General features: G+C 45.1%; 2 protein-coding genes and 1 long non-coding RNA gene across 3 annotated transcripts in view; 2 read left to right on the top strand and 1 right to left on the bottom strand.

Moving 5' to 3' along the window:
• fzd6 (frizzled class receptor 6) overlaps positions 1 to 22,682 on the bottom strand; it is a 100,645-nt gene that overhangs the window by 50,635 nt on the left and 27,328 nt on the right. The gene's annotated exons all lie outside the window — the stretch shown is intronic.
• Positions 859 to 21,611, top strand: srebf2 (sterol regulatory element binding transcription factor 2). The gene is made up of 20 exons (XM_056272157.1): positions 859 to 1,093; positions 4,653 to 4,939; positions 6,355 to 6,496; positions 6,572 to 6,708; positions 6,790 to 6,942; positions 8,572 to 8,847; positions 9,054 to 9,168; positions 12,664 to 12,815; positions 12,913 to 13,111; positions 14,266 to 14,429; positions 14,543 to 14,792; positions 14,871 to 15,037; positions 16,430 to 16,622; positions 16,700 to 16,805; positions 17,603 to 17,712; positions 17,790 to 17,922; positions 18,054 to 18,219; positions 20,872 to 21,048; positions 21,168 to 21,267; positions 21,358 to 21,611. The coding sequence occupies exons 1-20, from the start codon at positions 1,012 to 1,014 to the stop codon at positions 21,564 to 21,566; spliced, it is 3,318 nt and encodes a 1,105-aa protein (XP_056128132.1). The 5' UTR covers positions 859 to 1,011; the 3' UTR covers positions 21,567 to 21,611.
• Positions 21,781 to 22,284, top strand: LOC130106000 (uncharacterized). Its single transcript, XR_008809691.1, has 2 exons — positions 21,781 to 21,830; positions 22,204 to 22,284. It is a non-coding gene; the product is annotated as an uncharacterized LOC130106000 (long non-coding RNA).

Below are 22,682 nucleotides of genomic sequence, written 5' to 3'. Positions count from 1 at the left end.
TTTTTTTATTATTTTGTTTTGGGGTGATTTTGGAAAAAATGTTGATGTATTTTCAAGGAAACAAGATTTTACTGATATAGTTTACTGATTTATGAGTCTACAAAGGAGTTTCTGAAAGGACTGCCAATTTGATTTTATTATGGGTTATAAGACAGAAAACTAGGTAATATGTTAAAATTATAACAATACAAATGATCTCCCTCCAACATATAAACCCTGTGTTCTGTTGACAGACTTTTGTTGTTTACGGAGTGTTATCAACTTGACATATAAATATATCTAAACTGGGAAGCATGCTTTAGACAGAAGTTGGTTTATAACCTTTCATAATCTTATGACAACTGATCATAAAACATAATGTCAACTTCATATAACACGCAATGTACTTTGGCAGGAATATGGTTAAGATATATTTTCAGAAGGTATTTGTAGGTTGTTCTCTGGACTTTTAAAGGTATTCTGGTCAGAAATGCTGTTTAATAATAAGAATAGATAAACATTATTTAACTTTTAAATCGTCTCTGCTGGTAAAAGCGCTAAAATTAGGTTGTGTGAAGATGATGATGATGATGTAACCACACACAAAGAGACTCTTCAGCCTTATTTACATATTTAACTGACCTCTCACCAACCCGCGGTCTGCTCATTACATATTCATGACCTGTTCATTCACTCAGAGCGGCCTGGGCGGGACTTAGTCTGAGGGGCGGGGCGAATGCAAATGACTAGAGCGCCTCTGCTCATCGACGTACAATCAGGCCACGCTCGAGCGGGCGATCTGATTGGACAACAGCGCCCGATCTTACGACGGCTATCGCCGAGCGCGAGCCAATCAGACGTGATTCTCACTGTTTGTGAATGACGTCACTGCTGAGGCGCAAGATGGCCGCGTCTGGTCGGTAAACGCTCGTCCGACCGCGGAACCGAGCGAGTGAACATAGGGAGTGTGTGGATGCTGTGAGCGAGTGTCGAGGAGCGAATAACCCGACAGACTCGCGACTCTCCGCGAGGATGGACGCCTCCGAGTTCATGGACACGATGGACCCGAGCTTAGCCGAACTGGGCGATGAGTTCACACTGGGAGACATCGACGGTGAGAGAGGATGATGATGATGTCCTTCAGTTCTGTGTGTGTGTGTTCCGATCAGTGTTTTTCTGTATTGTTTGCCCTGTGAAAGTGTCCATCATGTGCGATTCATCTACAGTAAATCTTCAGATAACACGTAAAAGTACTGGATTATTATTGTAAGCCATGGCAGCAAAGAAACCAGTTGAGTCTGGACTGGCTGTTCATATGATGATGATGATGATGAACTCTTCATCATCATCTTCATGTGTGTGTCAGTGTCTGGTCAATCAAAGAGTGCAGGATAAAGATAGTGTACTGACTGTGTTATTACTGATGTTACTAGTGTTCATTTGGGGGAAATTTGTGTTGTTGTTGTTTATAGGTGTTGTTATTAGTGTAATCGTTGTTAATATTGTTATTAGGGTTGTTATTTGAATTGTTTTTGGTGTAATTAGTGTTGTTTATTGGTGTTTTTGTTTGTTGTTATTAGTGTCACTAGTGTTATTGTTGTCATTAGGGTTGTTATTAGTGTTTTTAATTGGTGTTATTATAGTTTTTAGTGTTATTATTCAGGGCTGAACCTTAAGGATTTTTTCCACCGGCCCGGTCGGCTCACCTAAAAAAAAAAGTAGTAAAAAAATAAAACCAATAAAAGAGTTGTTCTTGATCCAAAAGTTACCTTAAAAAATAAGGTTGTGACACCAAACATGACTAGCCTAAATCATTTAAATGTAAAATATTGTTAAAAGACTAAAGTAAACTGTCAGTAATACAATAAGAGCAAATGATAAAATTACGAGCAATAGCACAAACACATACTAAAAAACATACAAATATAATAAACTGTTTGACAGGTAGGTCCAACAGTTATTTTCAGGTAGAGTAAATGAATAATTAATAAATGTTATAAATAGCAGTGCAAAGTCTTCACTGTTTAAATATAGATTAAAGTTACATTCAGGTATTCAGTCAAGAGCAGCGAGTGATGTTTTCCTTTGTTTGGTTAACGTTCACACACACACAGACAGACACAGGTTTATTAGGCCACTGTCACTTTAAGAGCGTCACAGATCCAGTATACTGATACACATGCGCTTATTCCTGTTTATGATCAGATTATATCAGTGTTGTTATTAGTGTTTGTAGTTCTTAGTAGTTGTGTTGTTATTCGTATTAGTATTGACGATGTTGTTAGGGTTAGTGTTGTAAGTGTTGTTGTTATTACTATTATTGGTGGTTATTATTAGTGTTGTTATTTAATGGTGTTATGGTAGTTGTTATTGGTGTGGCTATTAGTGTTGTAGGCTATGTGCTGTTGTTGTTATTAGTGTTATTGTTGGTGTTGTCGTGATTATTTATCAAGGCTGTGTGTGTGATTCAGGGCCGCATGAACTGATACGCATGTAAACTGAACTGGGATTGCAGTAATCCAGTGAAAGGCAGGGATGAAAGTAAATGTTACACACACACACACACACACACGATGATCTTGACATCAGATGATTGTCAGTCAGTATATAGTTGATGGTTTAATCATCCGCTTTGCAGCATGAGCTGACTCTAGTTCTCCTGAAGGAGTGTGTTGTGTGCAGATGAAGAGTGTATGATCAGACACACACACACACACCTCTCTGTGAAGGATCATGTGACACACACTCCGCTCCTGTGTCTCAGTGTTCCTCTCTATAGACACACACACTCATGTCATGTGTGTGTGTGGTTATTATTTTCATTTGCACGTTGATGTGATAGTGAGTAATGTGTGTTTATTTGACCGTCGTTGTGTGAATGAGAATGTGTGTGTGTGTGTGTCCACTCTCAGGTGTTATTCACTTAAAAGGTATATTCAACTTAAAAGGTGAAACTAATATATTATATAGACTCATTACATGCAAAGTGAGATATTTCAAGCCTATATTTGTTATAATTGTGATGATTATGGCTTACAGATATGAAAACCCAAAGTCAAAATTAGAATATTGTGAAAAGGTTTTAATAGTTGTAAGCCATAATCATCACAATTACAACAAATAAAGGCTTGAAATATCTCACTTTGCATGTAATGAGTCTATATAATATATTAGTTTCACATTTTAAGTTCAATTACTGAAATAAATGAACTTTTGCACTATATTTTAATTTTGAGTTTCACCTGTATTTGCAGATAAATCAACATTTTTAAGTACTTTTTTGAGAGTCTGATTACAAAAACAAAATTCTCGCCATTAAAAGCTCTCCTTAAATCACACACACTACAGTAGCCTATAGTGAACCAGTGTAACACTCAGCAACTTTCAAATTAATTTGACAAATTAATAATAAATAAAAGAATCGCCTAACAAAGAAACAAAATAATGCCTAACGACACGTATACAAATAAAAATGCCTGTGCCATGGGTAAATAAAATACTCAATAATGATTTCACTTAAACTATATTGCTTATGAAAATAATACGAGAAAAAAAAAAAGTTGTTTTTGGTAATAATGCATCAATGTTTTTCTTAATGAATAAATGATGAACTAGGAACATCATGCAGAACAGTGAATCTGAAGACACATGCATTATTAATCGGCTTTCAGATATATTATAAGATAATATCAGATAAATGATAACAGTAAATTATCATTATCCAGCCGAATCTCACCAGAATGAAGAAGGCGTGAGTTTCGCCTGGTTTGTGGTGAAACGGGGCATTCCTGCACTGGAAACACTGGTTTGATCAGTCCTGTGTGTGACTGTGGTGATGATGTAAATCAGTGCTTCACACAAGGTCTGATGTGTGTGTTATCAGCACTGGCCTTGAGTCACTGACCTTCATCTCATTATCTCAGGTCAAAGGTCAGGGTCGGGAGTGTGCTAGACAGCAATTGACCTTTATTAAAGCTCCGCCCCTTTCACCTCCACACAGCCTCTGTAATAATGAAGTGTGTGTTCATTATCAGTTCATGATAGTCATCACTGCTTCACATCACTGACATCAGTCGTCTACGGCCTTCACTGTGATTTCCCCTGGAGAAAACATCCATTCACCTGTTAATATGAATGCTTTTAAAGTGTGTGAACATGCGATACAGACACAGATTTAACTACCGTAACTAAATAAAAGCACTTCTCCTAAAGCACAGTCTTCTTTTCAATGAATGATACATGCATTTTTATAACAACTTGCATTCATAATTCTTTATTCTTTCAAACAGACATATTTATTTCTATAAATTAAATATAATTAATCCTTATTAAAGCTTTTAGAGAGCAGTGAGTGCTTTTCTCTTTTTCTTCTGTTGTTTGATTAATATTAAGTGTACAGACGGCATTGGGTTTGTGTGTATCTGTCCATTCACCCAAATCATATGATTTTCGTTATAGTTTTTGTCATCCAAAACTGGTTTTTATTTAGTTATCGTCTCTTTTTATCGCCTGTGAGAAAATGACGTTGATGAAAATAATGAAATTATTAATTATAATAAACGAAATGAACACTGAGGGCTTAGAGGCTCTTCATGATTTCAGCATGTGCTACACACAACAGTCACAACCCAACATGTTGTAATATTGTGTGTGTGTGTGTTTGTGTCTGTCAGAGATGCTGCAGTTCGTCAGTAATCAGGGGGATTTCCCGGATCTCTTTGAGGACCAGATGGGGGGCGGATCTGTGGCCCCCGTGAGGCCCCTCCCACTGACGGCCCCCAGCGCCATCCTGACCCCCCCACACACACCTGTGCAGACCAGCAGCCAGACACACACACAGACACACACACAGATACAGACGCAGGTACAGGCACAGACTCAGACACACACACACACACAGACGCAGATACACACACGCACACCGCCGCTGCTGCAGCCTCGACCACAGCCCATCACACAGGTGAGCCTGACCACACCCCTCACTCTCTGACCACACCCCTCACTCTCTGACCACACCCCCTCACACTCTGACCACACCCCTCACACTCTGACCACACCCATAACACTCTGACCACACCCCCTCACTCTCTGACCACACCCCCTCACTCTCTAACCACACCCCTTAAACTCTCTGACCAGACCCCCGAAACTCTGACCACACCCCCTGAACTCTGACCACACCCCTCACACTCGGACCACACCCCCTCACTCTCTGACCACACCCCCTCACTCTCGGACCACACCCCTCACTCTCTAACCACACCCCTTAAACTCTCTGACCAGACCCCCGAAACTCTGACCACACCCCCTGAACTCTGACCACACCCCTCACACTCGGACCACACCCTTCACTCTCTGACCACACCCCTCACACTCGGACCACACCCTTCACTCTCTGACCACACCCCATAAACTCTGACCACACACCCTCACTCTCTGACCACGTCCCCTAAACTCGGACCACACCCCCTCACTCTCGGACCACACCCCTCACTCTCTGACCACACCCCCTCACTCTCGGACCACGTCCCCTAAACTCGGACCACACCCCCTAAACTCTGACCACACCCCCTCACTCTCGGACCACACCCCCTAAACTCTGAGCACACCCCCTCACACTCTGACCACACCCTTCACTCTCTGACCACACCCCTAAACTCTGACCACACCCCTCACTATCTGACCACTCCCCCTAAACTCTGACCACACCCCCTCCCTCTCTGACCACAGCCCTCACGCTCTGACAACACCCCTAAACTCTGACCACACCCCCTCACACTCTGACCACCCCCTCACTCTCTGACCACACCCCCTCACACTCTGACCACACCCCCTGACTCTGACCGCACCCCTAAACTCTGACCACACCCCCTCACTATCTGACCACAGCCCTCACGCTCTGACCACAGCCCTCACGCTCTGACAACACCCCTAAACTCTGACCACACCCCCTCACACTCTGACCACCCCCTCACTCTCTGACCACACCCCCTGACTCTGACCGCACCCCTAAACTCTGACCACACCCCCTCACTATCTGACCACTCCCCTCACACTCTCTGATCACTCCCCCTAAACTCTCACCACACCCCATCAACTCTGACCACACCATCACACATGACCACACCTCCCAAACTCTTACCACACCCTCTAAACTCTGACCACTCCCCTCACACTCTCTTGACAACAGCCCCTCAACTCTAACCACACCCCTCACACTCTCTGACCACACCCATCACACATGACCACCCCCTCACTCTCTCTGACCACGCCTCCTCACACTTTGACCACACCTCCTCACGCTCACCCAGGTGCGAGACACATAACTCATGTTGATTAAGCCGCCACGTCTCACGCAGTGCTCTGATTGGTCAGGTGCAGACGTTCCCCATGCAGACGCTGGCTGTGCAGACGCAGGCGCAGCCGCAGACGGTGATGCTCACGTCGACCACCAACCCGTCCCGATTCATCCAGAACCAGGTGATCTGCCAGCAGAACCACGGCACGGGCTTCCAGGGTGAGAAACACACACACACACACATGAGGAAAGTACACACACGAGCCCTCCTCACACAGCTCTATCTCCCCTCAGTCCTCCAGCCGCAGATGCAGAGCATTATGACATCACCGCAGGTCCAGCCAATGACGATCCAGCACCAGCGTGTGTTGACTTCGACCGGTCAGACCATCCAGACGCTGTCGACGACGCCCATGCACACCATGTCCCCTGTAGGTCACACATTTACCCACAATTCCCCTCTGCAGTTCACAGCCTGTATATAGTGTAACTGCGTTCTGATTGGCCCTCAGCTGTTGGTGCACCAGCCTCAGATCCTGAAGACGGACTCTCTGGTCCTGACCACACTGAAGCCGGACGGGACGCAGGTTCTGTCGACCGTGCAGAACCCCACGGGCATCACGACCCTCGCCGCGCCCATCCAGACCACCGCTCTGCAGGTTCCAGTACGTCACATGACACCAACAGCCGGCACACCACACCAACAGCCAGAAATAGCAATATCTTACAAGTCTTTTTTTATTTTCTATCAAATAATAAACTGAAATTGCTTATATATTTGTTACATTGTTGTAAGAAAATACTGTTAAATAATGGGTTCTTTATTTATTGAAATTTTTGTTATCATTTTAACCCTTTCACGCATAGAAGTCGCTCCAGTTGACAGATATTAAAAAGCATTTAATTGCGTAATATGCGTATGCATGGGTTTTGATGGCATAGGTGCACATCAACCACTCCAGTGGACCCTAACGCATCCTCCTACACACTGCCACCCAGTGGCAAGCCTTTGTATGTGGAAACTTTTTTTTTCTCCAAACCAAGATGGCCGACGGCCAGTCAGAATTTTCGAGTTGTCCCGGAATATCCATCCAATCCTTCTATCCTAGGAGATTTCTGCAGGTAAAAAAAATGTTGTACCATCTAAGGAGTCATTGTTAAATTTTCCCAAGTGATTTTCCAAATGATTTTAGATTGGGAGGAAATTCTGATTAACCATCTGTCCACTATAGTGGACCTCATCCATCACTAGCTGTGTTTCAGCTACAATCCGCACTATTACTGTGACTGTTGTTCTTCAAAATACTAAATCTGCAGTAACTTTTTTAGCTGTAAATAAATGTATTTGTGTTATTTAAATGTAGTAACTCATGTTACTTGTAACATCAAAAAGTAATCTGATTATGTAATCCAGATTATTTGTAATGCGTTACATTACTCGTTACATCAAAAAAGTAATCCGATTACATTATGCATGTTACTTGTAATGCGTTACATTACTCGTTACATCAAAAAAGTAATCCGATTACATAATGCATGTTACTTGTAATGCGTTACATTACTCGTTACATCAAAAAAGTAATCCGATTACATTATGCATGTTACTTGTAATGCGTTACATTACTCGTTACATCAAAAAAGTAATCCGATTACATAATGCATGTTACTTGTAATGCGTTACATTACTCGTTACATCAAAAAAGTAATCCGATTACATTATGCATGTTACTTGTAATGCGTAACCCCTCAGAGTCAGACTAGTGACCTGAAGGTTTGGTTTTCTAGTCTCAATAGCAACAGGATTTGACTGAGGTGCCTTGAGCAAGGCTTGTGTGTGTGTGTGTGTGTGTGTTCACTACTCACTACTCCTAATGTGTGTGTGCACTCACTGGATGGGTTAAACGCAGAGGACAATTTCTGAGTATGGGTTACCATACCTGACCTTCAAAAAACAACAACTTGTGTCTCGTAACCTCATAAACCTCATATTTTAGCGAGGGTTAGGGTCATCCTGTGTTTGGGTTTAGCAAATATTTACAATGAAAAGTATTAAAAAGAGCTTGTGACTAAATCTCGTAACATTATATATAAAGCCACATCGTTTTTAATAGGAGTAGTTCACTTTAAAATGAAAATTAGCCCATGATTTACTCACCCTCTTTCTTCTTTCCGACTGTATTCTTCATTTTAAAGTGAACTACTCCTTTAACTGGAACATAAGACGCTTCGTGAAATAAATGCTTGTCCATGTCAGAATGTTGTCTTTATGGTTGTGTCGTCGCTCTCTTTCACAGACGCTGATGAGCAGCAACATCCTGACCACCGTTCCCATGGTGATGGGGGGCGGAGACAAGCTGCCAATCAAGCAGCTGTCGTCGGGCTCCGCCCACACTGGGGGCGGAGCCAGGGTGGTCCTGGATCAGGGATTGGCTGTTACCACAGGACCGGGAGGAGTCGTGAAAGAGGGCGAGCGACGCACGACACACAACATCATCGAGAAGCGCTACCGCTCGTCCATCAACGACAAGATCCTGGAGCTGCGCGACCTCGTCATGGGCAACGACGCCAAGGTGTGTGTGGCCGCAGTGCATGCTGGGAGCTCACGAGGGTCTGATGCATGTATTTATACAGTGCTTTTTACAATACAGACTGTTTCAAAGCAGCTGACCGTGATGTCATCGTCCAGCTCAGTTCAGGTCTCATATAATGGTGTCAATGCAGGAGATCAATATTATTGTTGAATATTAAATGAAATGATTGCTGTTTTGAATGACAGATGCATAAGTCAGGTGTTCTGCGCAAAGCCATCGACTACATCAAGTACCTGCAGCAGGTGAACCACAAGCTCCGGCAGGAGAACCTGGCGCTGAAGATGAGCAGCCAGAAGAACAGTGAGTCCCGTCACACTTCAGGAGTAGCTCCTTCACTGGACACGTTTACACGCAACCACATAATCCGCTAGTAATGGGACTGACGCTCAATCGCACTGAAAGCCTTCATGCAAACGCCTTAATCGATCCGAGTGAAAGGGGTGTTTACTCCTATTTAGGGTTGGGTATCGGTTGGGTTTTATCCGATTCCAGTACCTACTCGGTATTTTTTAAACGGTTCCGGTGCTTAAACGGTTCTTAAATCGGTACTTAAGAAAATGAAACCGTACACACTTTATAAAAAAATAATACCCTTTAATTTACAGGGCCAAACTGGACACAATATTAACTTAAATCTTTAAACAATATAAATACAAGTAACATATGGTAATAATAAAACCAATATAAAATAAAAATTCATATTTACATAATATCAAATGAAACAATATTGTATCAAACAATTTAATAATACTGGAGATTAATAGAGATTACTAGCAGGCAGAGCTGCCAACTCACGCATTGACCGTGAGACTCACGCAAATGACCCTTTTCACACAGAAAAATAGCGGAAAAAGAGGACACTGACACCGACAGACAAGACAGAGAAGGTTACTTTTGATATGGAACAAATCCACAGCTGTCAGATTCTGTCAATATTTTTACGAGATTCACACAATAAACAACGTTTTGGCTCTTTGAAATGTGACAGATTGCTGTAGCGCGTCAGTTCAAACGGCACGTGATACAGCAGCCTACAAATCCACTGCTTCTTAGCTACGCAGCGTTGAGTGAACCTATGAAAGAGAACATCTCTGGTTACTGGTGTAACCTATGTTCTCTCAATAGGGAACGGGACGCTGCCAAGCTCCTCGCGCTGCCGACCAGCTTCCTTTTTCGGCAGAGAACATAATATGACGACGATGCGGCGTATAAGTGCGTAATAAGTGCGTCGATGCGGCGCCCGCGCCATCAGCCAATGAATTGGCTTGATTCTATTTGGGATTCAGACTATCCCAAATAGACTCAGAGGGCGTTCTGACACGTAATTTTACACGTGAAATGCAGCCAAACCTTGCGAGAAAGAGCGCGCATGCGAGACAGAAGAAACTGTGCTCCAAATAGAGATGGGATTTATGGCTCTTTGAGGAGATCTGGATCTTTGCGATCCGTTCCTTTCAAAGAGCCGTTCAAAAGAACGGCTCTTTTGGCTCTTTTTAAATATTTAGTCAGTTTAAAGAAGCCAGCTTGGGGGCATCTCAGTTTATCCTGGAAATAATCACTGGGAGGAATGATGAGGTGAGATTTGTAGTCAATTAATTAAAACTCAGATATCACACACCAATATCTGAGTTTGAATTATTCTGAAATATTGATTATTACCTCATTTGTCATGTGTGGACTATATTCCATAGGGTTGCACAACATCCCTCTGCTTAGAAAGTGATATCACTATTTTGGATTTACCTTTAGTACAAAGTATGTGTATGTGTAAAGCTATGTTGACTTATGTTATTCATACAATACCACAAGAACATTTTGATAAAAAACAAAAACTATTTAAAGTTGTAAATATATACTGTAGATACAATAACATGAACACAAAATGCAATGTAAATAAATACAAAGCAGTTCCTTTGTATTTATTTACAAAGGAACTTAGTGTTATTTTAGTGGGGCTTTTTTTTTTTTTTTAACTGGAGTAACCATGTGACGGCATAAGTCATTGGCTCTGCTCCTACCCAATGACAGCACGTAGGGTTTTTTCCCACTGGAGTACTCACGTAAAGGATGCGCGCGCGTGCACAACTATCATCATGCTGTTAGGCAGTAGCACCCCTGCGCTGGGTGCGCCCCTTCCCCTATAACTGAGGAGCTAATTTGTGTGCATCTGTGTGAAACACGCATGAAAAAAGAACGACAGAAAGAACGGCTCCCCTCCAGCCGCGACTCGGCTCCCATCGTTCATGTTTATGAGCCGTTCAAAAGAATCGGTTCGTTCGCGAACGTCACAACTCTAGCTCCAAACTGTGTAGCGCACGGGCACGGCGGAGAGGGAGAGAGCGAGAGACCTTGCGTGTGTGTGTGTGTGTGCGTGTGTGCCTAATGAAGTTAGGCACCGAAATCAGGCACCGAAATTTTCGTTCTTATTCGGTCTGGTTACTACCGTTTACGTCGGAACCGGTTCCCTATTGGCACCGAGTTTCGGTACCCAACCCTACTCCTATTCTAATCCGATCCAGAGAACATGTGAACACTTGATCAGATTGAAAACTGAAAGACTGGGCATGTGCAATGACGTAGAAATAGCGTAATGACGTAGAAATAGCGTAATGGCGTAGAAATAGCGTAATGACGTAGAAATAGCATAATGGCGTAGAAATAGCGTAATGGCGTAGAAATAGCGCAATGATGTAGAAATAGCGCAATGGCGTAGAAATAGAGTAATGATGTAGAAATAGCGCAATGGCGTAGAAATAGCGTAATGGCGTAGAAATAGCGCAATGGCGTAGAAATAGCGTAATGATGTAGAAATAGCGCAATGGCGTAGAAATAGCGTAATGATGTAGAAATAGCGCAATGGCGTAGAAATAGCGTAATGGCGTAGAAATAGCGCAATGGCGTAGAAATAGCGGAATGACAGAAATAGCGGTATGAGCGTAGAAATAGCGCAATGATGTAGAAATAGCGCAATGGCGTAGAAATAGAGTAATGATGTAGAAATAGCGCAATGGCGTAGAAATAGCGTAATGGCGTAGAAATAGCGCAATGGCGTAGAAATAGCGTAATGATGTAGAAATAGCGCAATGGCGTAGAAATAGCGTAATGATGTAGAAATAGCGCAATGGCGTAGAAATAGCGTAATGGCGTAGAAATAGCGCAATGGCGTAGAAATAGCGGAATTACAGAAATAGCGGTATGAGCGTAGAAATAGCGCAATGACGTAGAAATAGCGTAATGACGTTAAAATAGCGTAATGGCGTACAAATAGCGCAATGACGTACAAATAGCGCAATGACGTACAAATAGCTGTGTCTGAATATCTCTCTCTCTCTCCGCCAGAGTCTGTGTGTGTGTGTCTGATGATTTGAATCTCTCTCTCTCTCTCTCTTTCTCTCTCTCTCTCTCTCTCTCTCTCTCTCTCTCTCTCTCTCTCTCTCTCTCTCTCTCTCTCTCTCTTTCTCTCTCCGCCAGAGTCTGTGTGTGTGTCTGATGATTTGAATCTCTCTCTCTCCGCCAGAGTCTGTGTGTGTGTCTGATGATTTGAATCTCTCTCTCTCTCCGCCAGAGTCTGTGTGTGTGTCTGAATCTCTCTCTCTCTCTCTCTCTCTCTCTCTCTCTCTCTCTCTCTCTCTCTCTCTCTCTCTCTCTCTCTCTCTCTCTCTCTCTCTCTCTCTCTCTCTCTCTCTCTCTCTCTCTCTCTCTCTCTCTCTCTCTCTCTCTCTCTCTCTCTCTCTCTCTCTCTCCCCGCCAGAGTCTGTGTGTGTCTCTGAATCTCTCTCTCCCTCTCTCTGCCAGAGTCTGTGTGTGTCTCTGATGATCTGGATCTGAAGCCTGAGACGGCGTTCATCTCTCCTCCTCCGTCGGACTCTGGCTCCAGTTCTCCCGCCCAGCTCTCGCCCTTCTGCCTCGACTCTGAGCCAGGGAGCCCGCTGATGGAGCACGAGCAGGTGCGCACACACACACACACACACACATACACAGCTTTAGACCGTGTGGTTAGATGGTTGACAGAGGGCCCTGAGTGACCGGAGCTGTGTGTTCCAGATGAAGAGCGAGCCGGACTCGCCCTCGTCAGTCGGAGTGATGGACCGCTCGCGGCTGCTGCTGTGCGCGCTCACCTTCCTCTGCCTGTCACTCAACCCGCTGCCGTCTCTGCTGCACGCCGACGAGGACCGGGCTCTGAGCGCCGCCCACGGGCCCTCACGCTCACTCTTCTCCCTGCCCGGACACACACAGGGCTACGGTGAGTTTAGGAGCGCAGGAGGGGTCAGGTGGTGGTGTGAGGGGTGTGAGGGGTGTGGTCAGAGGGGGTGAGGGGTGTGGTCAGAGGGGGTGAGGGGCGTGGGCAGAGGGGGTGAGGGGCGTGGGCAGAGAGTGTGAGGGGTGTGGGCAGAGAGTGTGAGGGGTGTGGTCAGAGAGTGTGAGGGGTGTGGCCAGAGGGTGAGGGGTGTGGTCAGAGAGTGAGAGGTGTGGTCAGAGAGTGTGAGGGGTGTGGTCAGAGGGTGAGGGGTGTGGTCAGAGAGTGAGAGGTGTGGTCAGAGAGTGAGAGGTGTGGTCAGAGAGTGTGAGGGGTGTGGTCAGAGGGGGTGAGGGGTGTGGTCAGAGGGGGTGAGGGGTGTGGTCAGAGGGGGTGAGGGGTGTGGTCAGAGAGTGTGAGGGGCGTGGTCAGAGAGTGTGAGGGGCGTGGGCAGAGAGTGTAAGGGGTGTGGTCAGAGAGTGTGAGGTCAGAGAGTGTGAGGGGTGTGGTCAGAGAGTGTGAGGGGCGTGGTCAGAGAGTGTGAGGGGGTGTGGACAGAGTGTGAGGGGCGTGGTCAGAGGGGGTGAGGGGTGTGTGGTCAGAGGGGGTGAGGGGTGTGGTCAGAGAGTGTGAGGGGTGTGGTCAGAGAGTGTGAGGGGTGTGGTCAGAGAGTGTGAGGGGTGTGGTCAGAGAGTGTGAGGGGTGTGGTCAGAGAGTGTGAGGGGTGTGGTCAGAGGGTGAGGGGTGTGGTCAGAGTGTGAGGGGTGTGGTCAGAGTGTGAGGGGTGTGTGGTCAGGGGGTGAGGGGTGTGGTCAGAGAGTGTGAGGGGTGTGGTCAGAGAGTGTGAGGGGTGTGGTCAGAGAGTGTGAGGGGTGTGGTCAGAGAGTGTAAGGGGTGTGGTCAGAGAGTGTGAGGGGTGTGGTCAGAGGGTGAGGGGTGTGGTCAGAGTGTGAGGGGTGTGGTCAGAGGGTGAGGGGTGTGGTCAGAGAGGGTGAGGGGTGTGGTCAGAGAGGGTGAGGGGTGTGGTCAGAGGGTGAGGGGTGTGCTCAGAGAGTGTGAGAGGTGTGGTCAGAGAGTGTGAGGGGTGTGGTCAGAGAGTGTGAGGAGTGTGGTCATGTGTGACCATCTGAAGTGATGTCACATGTCTGTCTGTGTGTCAGGGGCGTGGCTGCCATGGTTCCTGGTGTGGCTGCTGAGCGGGGTGGGCGTGGTCTGGGGGTGTGTCCGAGTGCTGTACCTGTGGGAGCCGGTCACACCCCTTCACTCGCCCACCTCAGTGCGCTTCTGGAGACAGCGCAAACAGGCCGACCTGCAGCTCTACCGGGTGAGCAAACACACACACACACACACTCTCACACACACACACAGTAAGTTTGATTTTTGTGCCTGCAGTGTGATCAGCTGCTGAATGTGTGTGTGTGTGTGTGTGTCTCTCAGGGCGATTACGCGGCCGCTGTTGCAAGTCTCCAGACGTGTCTGTCCGCGTTAGCCAGAGTCCTGCCCTCCTCCACGCTCGACGTCATGTGCTCCCTCTCCTGGAACCTGATTCGCTTCTGCCTGCGGAGGCCCGCCCCCCTGGGCCGGCTGCTGCGTTTGGTTGGAGGACGGCATGAGGGGGAGGAGTCACAGACCAGCTCCCGGGACGCAGCGCTGGTGTATCACAAACTCAGCCAGCTGCAGCTCACAGGTGTGTGTGTGTGTGTGTGTGTGTGTGTGTGTGTGTGATGATGTCACATGAGTGAACAGTGAGTGTGCTTGTGTTCAGGTAAGATGGAGCGGCGTCCGCTGTGGGGTGTGTGTGTGTCTCTGAGCGCAGTGAATCTGACTGAGAGCGCTGAGGGGAAGATGTCTGTGACTCAGCAGATCCAGATCTACGTGACGGCCGCCATCAGCCTGAGATCAGCTCTGGGGAAACACCTCAGCTGTGTGCCCGTGAGTACACACACACACACACACACACACACATCTGCTGCACACGCGTGTCAAAACACAACACGCTTCTTTACACACACACACGTCTTGCTAGACATGTGCCGGTATTCGGTAATGCGATAAATCGCGGTAATGAATATGCACGATATTGTTATCGTGGGCACTTCAAAATACCGTGAAAAATAATTGATCCGAATGTAGATTTTTAGAACACGCATCAGCTTATTTTCCATCAACCGCTTAAAAAAACACTGCGTATATGCTGCGCAAAACACGTGCGCACTCTGATGTAAACAATCCCCACATGTATAAGAAGCATGGCGGAAGGAGGAACGCTGCCGACGATTTATCCCCCTTCTAAAAGCAGGGCTGCCAACTCTCACGCATTCAGCTTGAGACTCACGCAATTGACACTTTTCAAACGCTCTCACGCCACGCATCCATTTTCTCACGCAGAGAAAAATCGCGGAGCAAAGAGGACACTGACACCGACAGACTAGACAGAGCAGGTTACTTTAGATATGAAAAAAAATATCAGCTCTCAGGTTCTGACCATTTTATTACGAAATTCAGACAATAAATACCGTTTTGGCGCTTGTAAATGTGACGTGACTGTAGCGCATCATCTGTTACTTTTTATTTAAAGATACAGTACAACTTACCGAAAGGTATATGCCTCATACATAATATCGATCAATCAGTGTTTTTCAACCACGGAAAGAGGTCAATAACACTGCAGGAGAACAGTTATGTCACAGAATGTTACCTTTACCTAAGGAAAGCCATTTAATGACCAGTACGTTAGTTGACTAGAAAAAATAGCTGAGTATTTTGCTAAATATGTGGACTATATTACCTATTTATTATATTTTTATTTGTGTCATTATATAATTGTTATTATAATGAAAAGCGCATTATATTTAATTTCTCTCTGTATGTTTACAGCATTATGTGAGAGATATTTTTTCTTGAGAAAAATTAACATGCAGGCTATCTACTGTAGCCTACCTAATATTCATCCAAACGAGTCAATATTGAATCAAATCCAAGAATTGAATTGAAATCGTGAAAATTGTGTTAAGCAATAATACAAACAGTAGCCTACCAGTCATTGTTCATGATGTAAACATTGTAACATGTTGTCACTAAACTTAATAAAATTCTGTTTAGTTACCAAATGTTTTGACAATCACAATTACACATTGTGATGCAAGTTGTTTTTTTTAGATACCCCCAATCCATCCGTTTCTCTTGTGCAATTAAAATATCGTGATAATACCGTATACCGTGATAAAAGCTCAATCAATTAATCGCAGCATGAAAATTTGATACCGGCACATGCCTACGTCTTACATATAATTAATAGTAACTGTCTGTCTGTTTCTCTCTCAGGGTTATTTGTTAAGCTGTGCCGAGGCTCTGGCCTGTCAATCAGACTCTAAGCCCCTCCCACCGGACGCAAAGCTCCTCCCGGACTGCCTGCGCTGGATCTTCACGCCATTGGGCCGGCAGTTTTTCCTCAGCTGTGATTGGTCGGTGAGGTCCGAGAGCAGCGAGCAGGTGTTCACCTCTCCGAGAGATGAAGGTAACAAACACTGACGGACTGACGGACACACACCGGGTGTGTGTAGCTGCGGGTTTAACGTGTGTTTGTGTGTCCAGCGGATCCCATCGCACAACTGCACCGCTGCTTCTGTGAGAAACTGCTGGAGAGAGCCGTACACACACTGATCGAGCCGCAGAGCAGCAAACACGCCGAGGATGCTGGGTAACACACACACACACACACACACACAGAGCCGTACACACACTGATCGAGCCGCAGAGCAGCAAACACGCCGAGGATGCTGGGTAACACACACACACACACACACACAGAACCGTACACACACTGATCGAGCCGCAGAGCAGCAAACACGCCGAGGATGCTGGGTAACACACACACACACACACACACAGAACCGTACACACACTGATCGAGCCGCAGAGCAGCAAACACGCCGAGGATGCTGGGTAACACACACACACACACACAGAGCCGTACACACACTGATCGAGCCGCAGAGCAGCAAACACGCCGAGGATGCTGGGTAACACACACACACACACACAGAGCCGTACACACACTGATCGAGCCGCAGAGCAGCAAACACGCCGAGGATGCTGGGTAACACTCTCACACACACACACACACACAGAGCCGTACACACACTGATCGAGCCGCAGAGCAGCAAACACGCCGAGGATGCTGGGTAACACTCTCACACACACACACACACACAGAGCCGTACACACACTGATCGAGCCGCAGAGCAGCAAACAAGCCGAGGATGCTGGGTAACACACACACACACACACACAGAGCCGTACACACACTGATCGAGCCGCAGAGCAGCAAACACGCCGAGGATGCTGGGTAACACTCTCACACACACACAGAGCCGTACACACACTGATCGAGCCGCAGAGCAGCAAACACGCCGAGGATAACACTGGGTAACACACACACACACACGTTAATTCTGTCCAGCTAGTGACGCTGTTTCCCATCATGCCTCTGTGCAGGGAGTTCACTGGTGTGTTGGAGTTCCTGCAGCTGTTGAACAGCTGTACTGAAGACTCCGCCCCCTCAACCGCCCCTTTCCCCGCGCTGGCCAATCAGAACTCAGCCTCAGGTGCGTGTCACTCCCTCCACACAGTGTGTTTACTCCTCTCCACACACACTGACGTCTGAACGGTGTGGTCTGTGCAGTGAGGGACCCCGTGTGCCGCTGGTGGGCGTCGGTCCTCAAGGCTGCGGTTCATTGGCTGCAGGGTGATGATGCGTCGGTGAGGTCACTGCTGGCGGAGGCGGAGCGGATGCCGCGAGCGCTTCACACGCTAGAGTGAGTGTTGGACCGTCGGAATGTGTGTAGACCCATGATGCCCCAGTCTAACGTGTGTGTGCGTGTGTGTGTGTGCGTGTCTGTCTGTGTGTGTGTCTGTCTGTGTGTGTGTGTGTGTGTGTGTGTGTCAGTCCCCCGCTGCCCAAGGCCGTGCTGGCGCTGTGTAAGGCGGTGCAGATGAGTGTGTGTCCGCAGAAGGGCGAGGGAGTCGTGAGCTGCCTCAGTCACTGTCAGCGCGCCAGTGCTCACCTGCACATCAGTGTGTGTCAGTCGCACAACAACACCTGGCTCCACAAGGTACACACACACACTTCTGAGGCGGCATGACCGATTTAACACAGCATGTGTCACACAAACAACATTATTTAAAGCGACACGACAAAACGGAGAATAAACAGGATGTTATCGTCCGCTGGTGTGAACACTAATATAGTTATCGTTATAGTTATCGTCCGCTGGTGTGAACACTAATATAGTTATCGTTATAGTTATCATCTGCTGGTGTGAACACTAATATAGTTATCGTTATAGTTATCGTCTGCTGGTGTGAACACTAATATAGTTATCGTTATAGTTATCGTCCGCTGGTGTGAACACTAATACAGTTATCGTTATAGTTATCATCTGCTGGTGTGAACACTAATATAGTTATCGCTATAGTTATCGTCCGCTGGTGTGAACACTAATATAGTTATCGTTATACTTATCGTCCGCTGGTGTGAACACTAATACAGTTATCGTTATAGTTATCGTCTGCTACATTTATCGTTATAGTTATCGTCCCCTGTTGTGAACACTAATATAGTTATCGTTATAGTTATCGTCTGTTGGTGTAAACACTAATATAGTTATCGTTATAGTTATCGTCCGCTGGTGTGAACACTAATATAGTTATCGTTATAGTTATCGTCCGCTGGTGTGAACACTAATATAGTTATCGTTATAGTTATCGTCCGCTGGTGTGAACACTAATATAGTTATCGTTATAGTTATCGTCCGCTGGTGTGAACACTAATATAGTTATCGTTATAGTTATCATCTGCTGGTGTGACCACTAATATAGTTATCGTTATAGTTATCGTCTGCTGGTGTGAACACTAATATAGTTATCGTTATAGTTATCGTCCGCTGGTGTGAACACTAATACAGTTATCGTTATAGTTATCGTCTGCTACATTTATCGTTATAGTTATCGTCCCCTGTTGTGAACACTAATATAGTTATCGTTATAGTTATCGTCTGTTGGTGTAAACACTAATATAGTTATCGTTATAGTTATCGTCCGCTGGTGTGAACACTAATACAGTTATCGTTATAGTTATCGTCTGCTACATTTATCGTTATAGTTATCGTCCCCTGTTGTGAACACTAATATAGTTATCGTTATAGTTATCGTCTGTTGGTGTAAACACTAATATAGTTATCGTTATTGTTATCGTCCGCTGGTGTGAACACTAATACAGTTATCGTTATAGTTATCGTCTGCTACAGTTATAGTTATCGTCCGCTGGTGTGAACACTAATACAGTTATCGTTATAGTTATCGTCTGCTACAGTTATCGTTCTAGTTATCGTCCACTGGTGTGAACACTAATACAGTTATCGTTATTGTTATCGTCTGCTACAGTTATAGTTATCGTCCGCTGGTGTGAACACTAATATAGTTATCGTTATAGTTATCGTCTGCTGGTGTGAACACTAATACAGTTATCGTTATAGTTATCGTCTGCTGGTGTGAACACTAATACAGTTATCGTTATAGTTATCGTCCACTGGTGTGAACACTAATACAGTTATCGTTATTGTTATCGTCTGCTACAGTTATAGTTATCGTCCGCTGGTGTGAACACTAATATAGTTATCGTTATAGTTATCGTCTGCTGGTGTGAACACTAATATAGTTATCGTTATTGTTATCGTCCGCTGGTGTGAACACTAATACAGTTATCGTCTGCTACAGTTATCGTTATAGTTATCGTCCGCTGGTGTGAACACTAATATAGTTATCGTTATAGTTATCGTCCGCTGGTGTGAACACTAATATAGTTATCGTTATAGTTATCGTCTGCTGGTGTGAACACTAATACAGTTATCGTTATAGTTATCGTCTGCTACAGTTATCGTTATAGTTATCGTCCGCTGGTGTGAACACTAATACAGTTATCGTTATAGTTATCGTCCCCTGTTGTGAACACTAATATAGTTATCGTTATAGTTATCGTCTGCTGGTGTGAACACTAATACAGTTATCGTTATAGTTATCGTCCGCTGTTGTGAACACTAATACAGTTATCGTTATAGTTATCGTCTGCTACAGTTATCGTTATAGTTATCGTCCACTGGTGTGAACACTAATACAGTTATCGTTATAGTTATCGCCTGCTACAGTTATTGTTATAGTTATCGCCTGCTACAGTTATTGTTATAGTTATCGTCTGCTGGTGTGAACACTAATATAGTTATCGTTATAGTTATCGTCCGCTGGTGTGAACACTAAAATAGTTATCGTTATAGTTATCGTCCGCTGGTGTAAACACTAATATAGTTATCGTTGTAGTTATCGTCCGCTGGTGTGAACACTAATATAGTTATCGTTATAGTTATCGTCCGCTGGTGTGAACACTAATGTAGTTATCGTTATAGTTATTTTCATTAGTTTTTGCAATAGTTATATTTATCGCTATAGTTATTGTTATAGTTATCGTTATAGTTTTTGATATGGTTATCATCTTTTGGTGTGGATGCTAATATAGTTATTGTTTTTGTTTTAATTTTAGTTATTGTTCTTGCTATTTTAGTTATCGTTACAGTTATTGTTTTCATCTGTCCGTGTGGTTGCTAACATAGTTATCATTCTTGTTAATATAGTAATTGTTAAAGTTATCTTTATTGTTATTGTTGTTATAGTTATCCTAGTTTTATTTGATAACTAGTTCGACACTCTTTCAGGGGGTGGAGCTTCTGGTCTGTGACCTCCTCCTGACTCTGAGAACCAGCCTATGGCAGCGCGGGGGCGGGTCCAATGGAGAGCCCGGCCCCGCCCCCGGATCCCAACTGGCTGGATTCCAAAGGGACCTGAGCTCTTTGCGGAAGCTCGGACAAGCCCACACACAGGCCCAGCACAAGGTGACCTTTGACCCCACCTACAGCTGACCTCTGCGTTTGACTTCTGCACGTTTAAACGTGTGTGTGTGTGTGTGTGTGTGTGTGTGTGTGTGTGTGTGTGTGTGTGTGTGTGATTTCAGCTGTTCCTGCACGAGACGACGGTCAGGCTGATGGCAGGAGCCAGTCCCACTCGCACACACCAGCTGCTGCGACACAGAACACACAACTACACAACAGCAGGTAAACACTCACACACTCACTCACAGGTTAGCTGATGCTGTATGTGTAGTAGATTGTGTTGACGTCCCGCTGTGTGTGTGTGTTCCGCAGCCGCCGGTGGCGAGCGCGAGAGAGCTCATGCTATCCTGCTAGCGTGTCGTCACCTGCCGCTGCCGCTGCTAACGCCGCCGGGTCACCGAGCTCGACTGCTCGCCGAAGCCAAGCGCACGCTGGAGAGAGTGGGGGACCGGCGCTCACTGCAGGACTGCCAGCAGATACTGATACGCCTGGGGGGGGGCACCACCATCGCTGCGTCATAACACACACACACACTCACACACACACACTCACGCTGGAGAGAGAGTGGGGGACCGGCGCTCACTGTTGGACTACCAGCAGATACTGATACGCCTGGGGGGGGGGGGGACCACCATCATTATTGCTGCGACATAACGCACACACTCACACTCACACACACACACACACATGAAAAAAATACTATAGTATGTTGTAGTAAATACTAATTGAGTGATGATTGAGCATTATTGATGAACACCTGATGATAACAAGCAGAATCACTGAAGGTGAAAATCAATATTTAAGTCACCATTATGGTGATCAGTGTTTGCTTTATTTGGGCTCTTGGCCGTTACATTTTCAACTTTAGATTGTGTTTGGCTGTAACTGGTTTAAAAAGTTCAAAATGTAAGGGTCAGAAGCCCATCTAACACAAACACTGATCACCATAATGGTGACGTAAAATAGCGATTTTCACCTTCAGTGGTTCTGCTTGTTAACAGCAGGTGTTCATCAATAATGCTCAATCATCACTCAATTAATCACTTCATTATCGCTTCAGTGTTACTTATAACGCTCTGAGTGTTGACTCATATAAACACTGAGCAGTGTCCATTTAACACTGGGGATTTTGCTGTGTATGGTTCAAAAACACTATAGTATTTAGTAGAAAGAATATTATAATATACTATAGTAAAATTACTCATGTGGAACACTCCCATACACACACACACACACTCAGTCACACACTCTCCTTCCCAGCTCATATTCAGCCATGCATATAGAAACCAATCAGTTATATTTAGTTTAAACAGAGTTTAGAAGTAAATGTTTAATTGTCATAATTATGCTAGATTACATTATCCAAGTGACAAATCAGCAATGCAGAAACCGTGCGTTTGCAATGGATGTACATGAAGAACAAACACTCACTGTTGAGTCCTGATGTTTGAAACATGAGATTCCTCACCATTCATGTACTCTCTGAGGGAGAGAAACGGCATATGATGAGCAGAACACACACACACACACACCCACACACACACACGTTGTACAGAGCTGTGTCATAGACCAAAGTCTTATAGAGCGCTAGTGCGAGACAGACATGGAGGGTTTTATATATAATTATTTCACATGAC

Source organism: Rhinichthys klamathensis, unplaced genomic scaffold (genome assembly GCF_029890125.1).
Source record: "Rhinichthys klamathensis goyatoka isolate OS25496 unplaced genomic scaffold, OSU_Roscu_1.1 h1tg000331l_1, whole genome shotgun sequence".
Taxonomy (NCBI): Eukaryota; Metazoa; Chordata; class Actinopteri; order Cypriniformes; family Leuciscidae; genus Rhinichthys; species Rhinichthys klamathensis.
The sequence above is the reverse complement of the archived record's forward strand: the minus strand, read 5'-3'. Positions and strand labels throughout refer to the sequence as shown.

Bases quoted from the DNA above. Each gene is read 5' to 3' on its own strand.
- srebf2 (XM_056272157.1), top strand. From the start codon at position 1,012: ATGGACGCCTCCGAGTTCATGGACACGATGGACCCGAGCTTAGCCGAA. The intron at 9,169-12,663 runs GTGAGTCCCGTC...TCTCTCTGCCAG, and splicing joins GATGAGCAGCCAGAAGAACA to AGTCTGTGTGTGTCTCTGAT. The intron at 21,268-21,357 runs GTAAACACTCAC...TGTGTTCCGCAG, and splicing joins ACACAACTACACAACAGCAG to CCGCCGGTGGCGAGCGCGAG.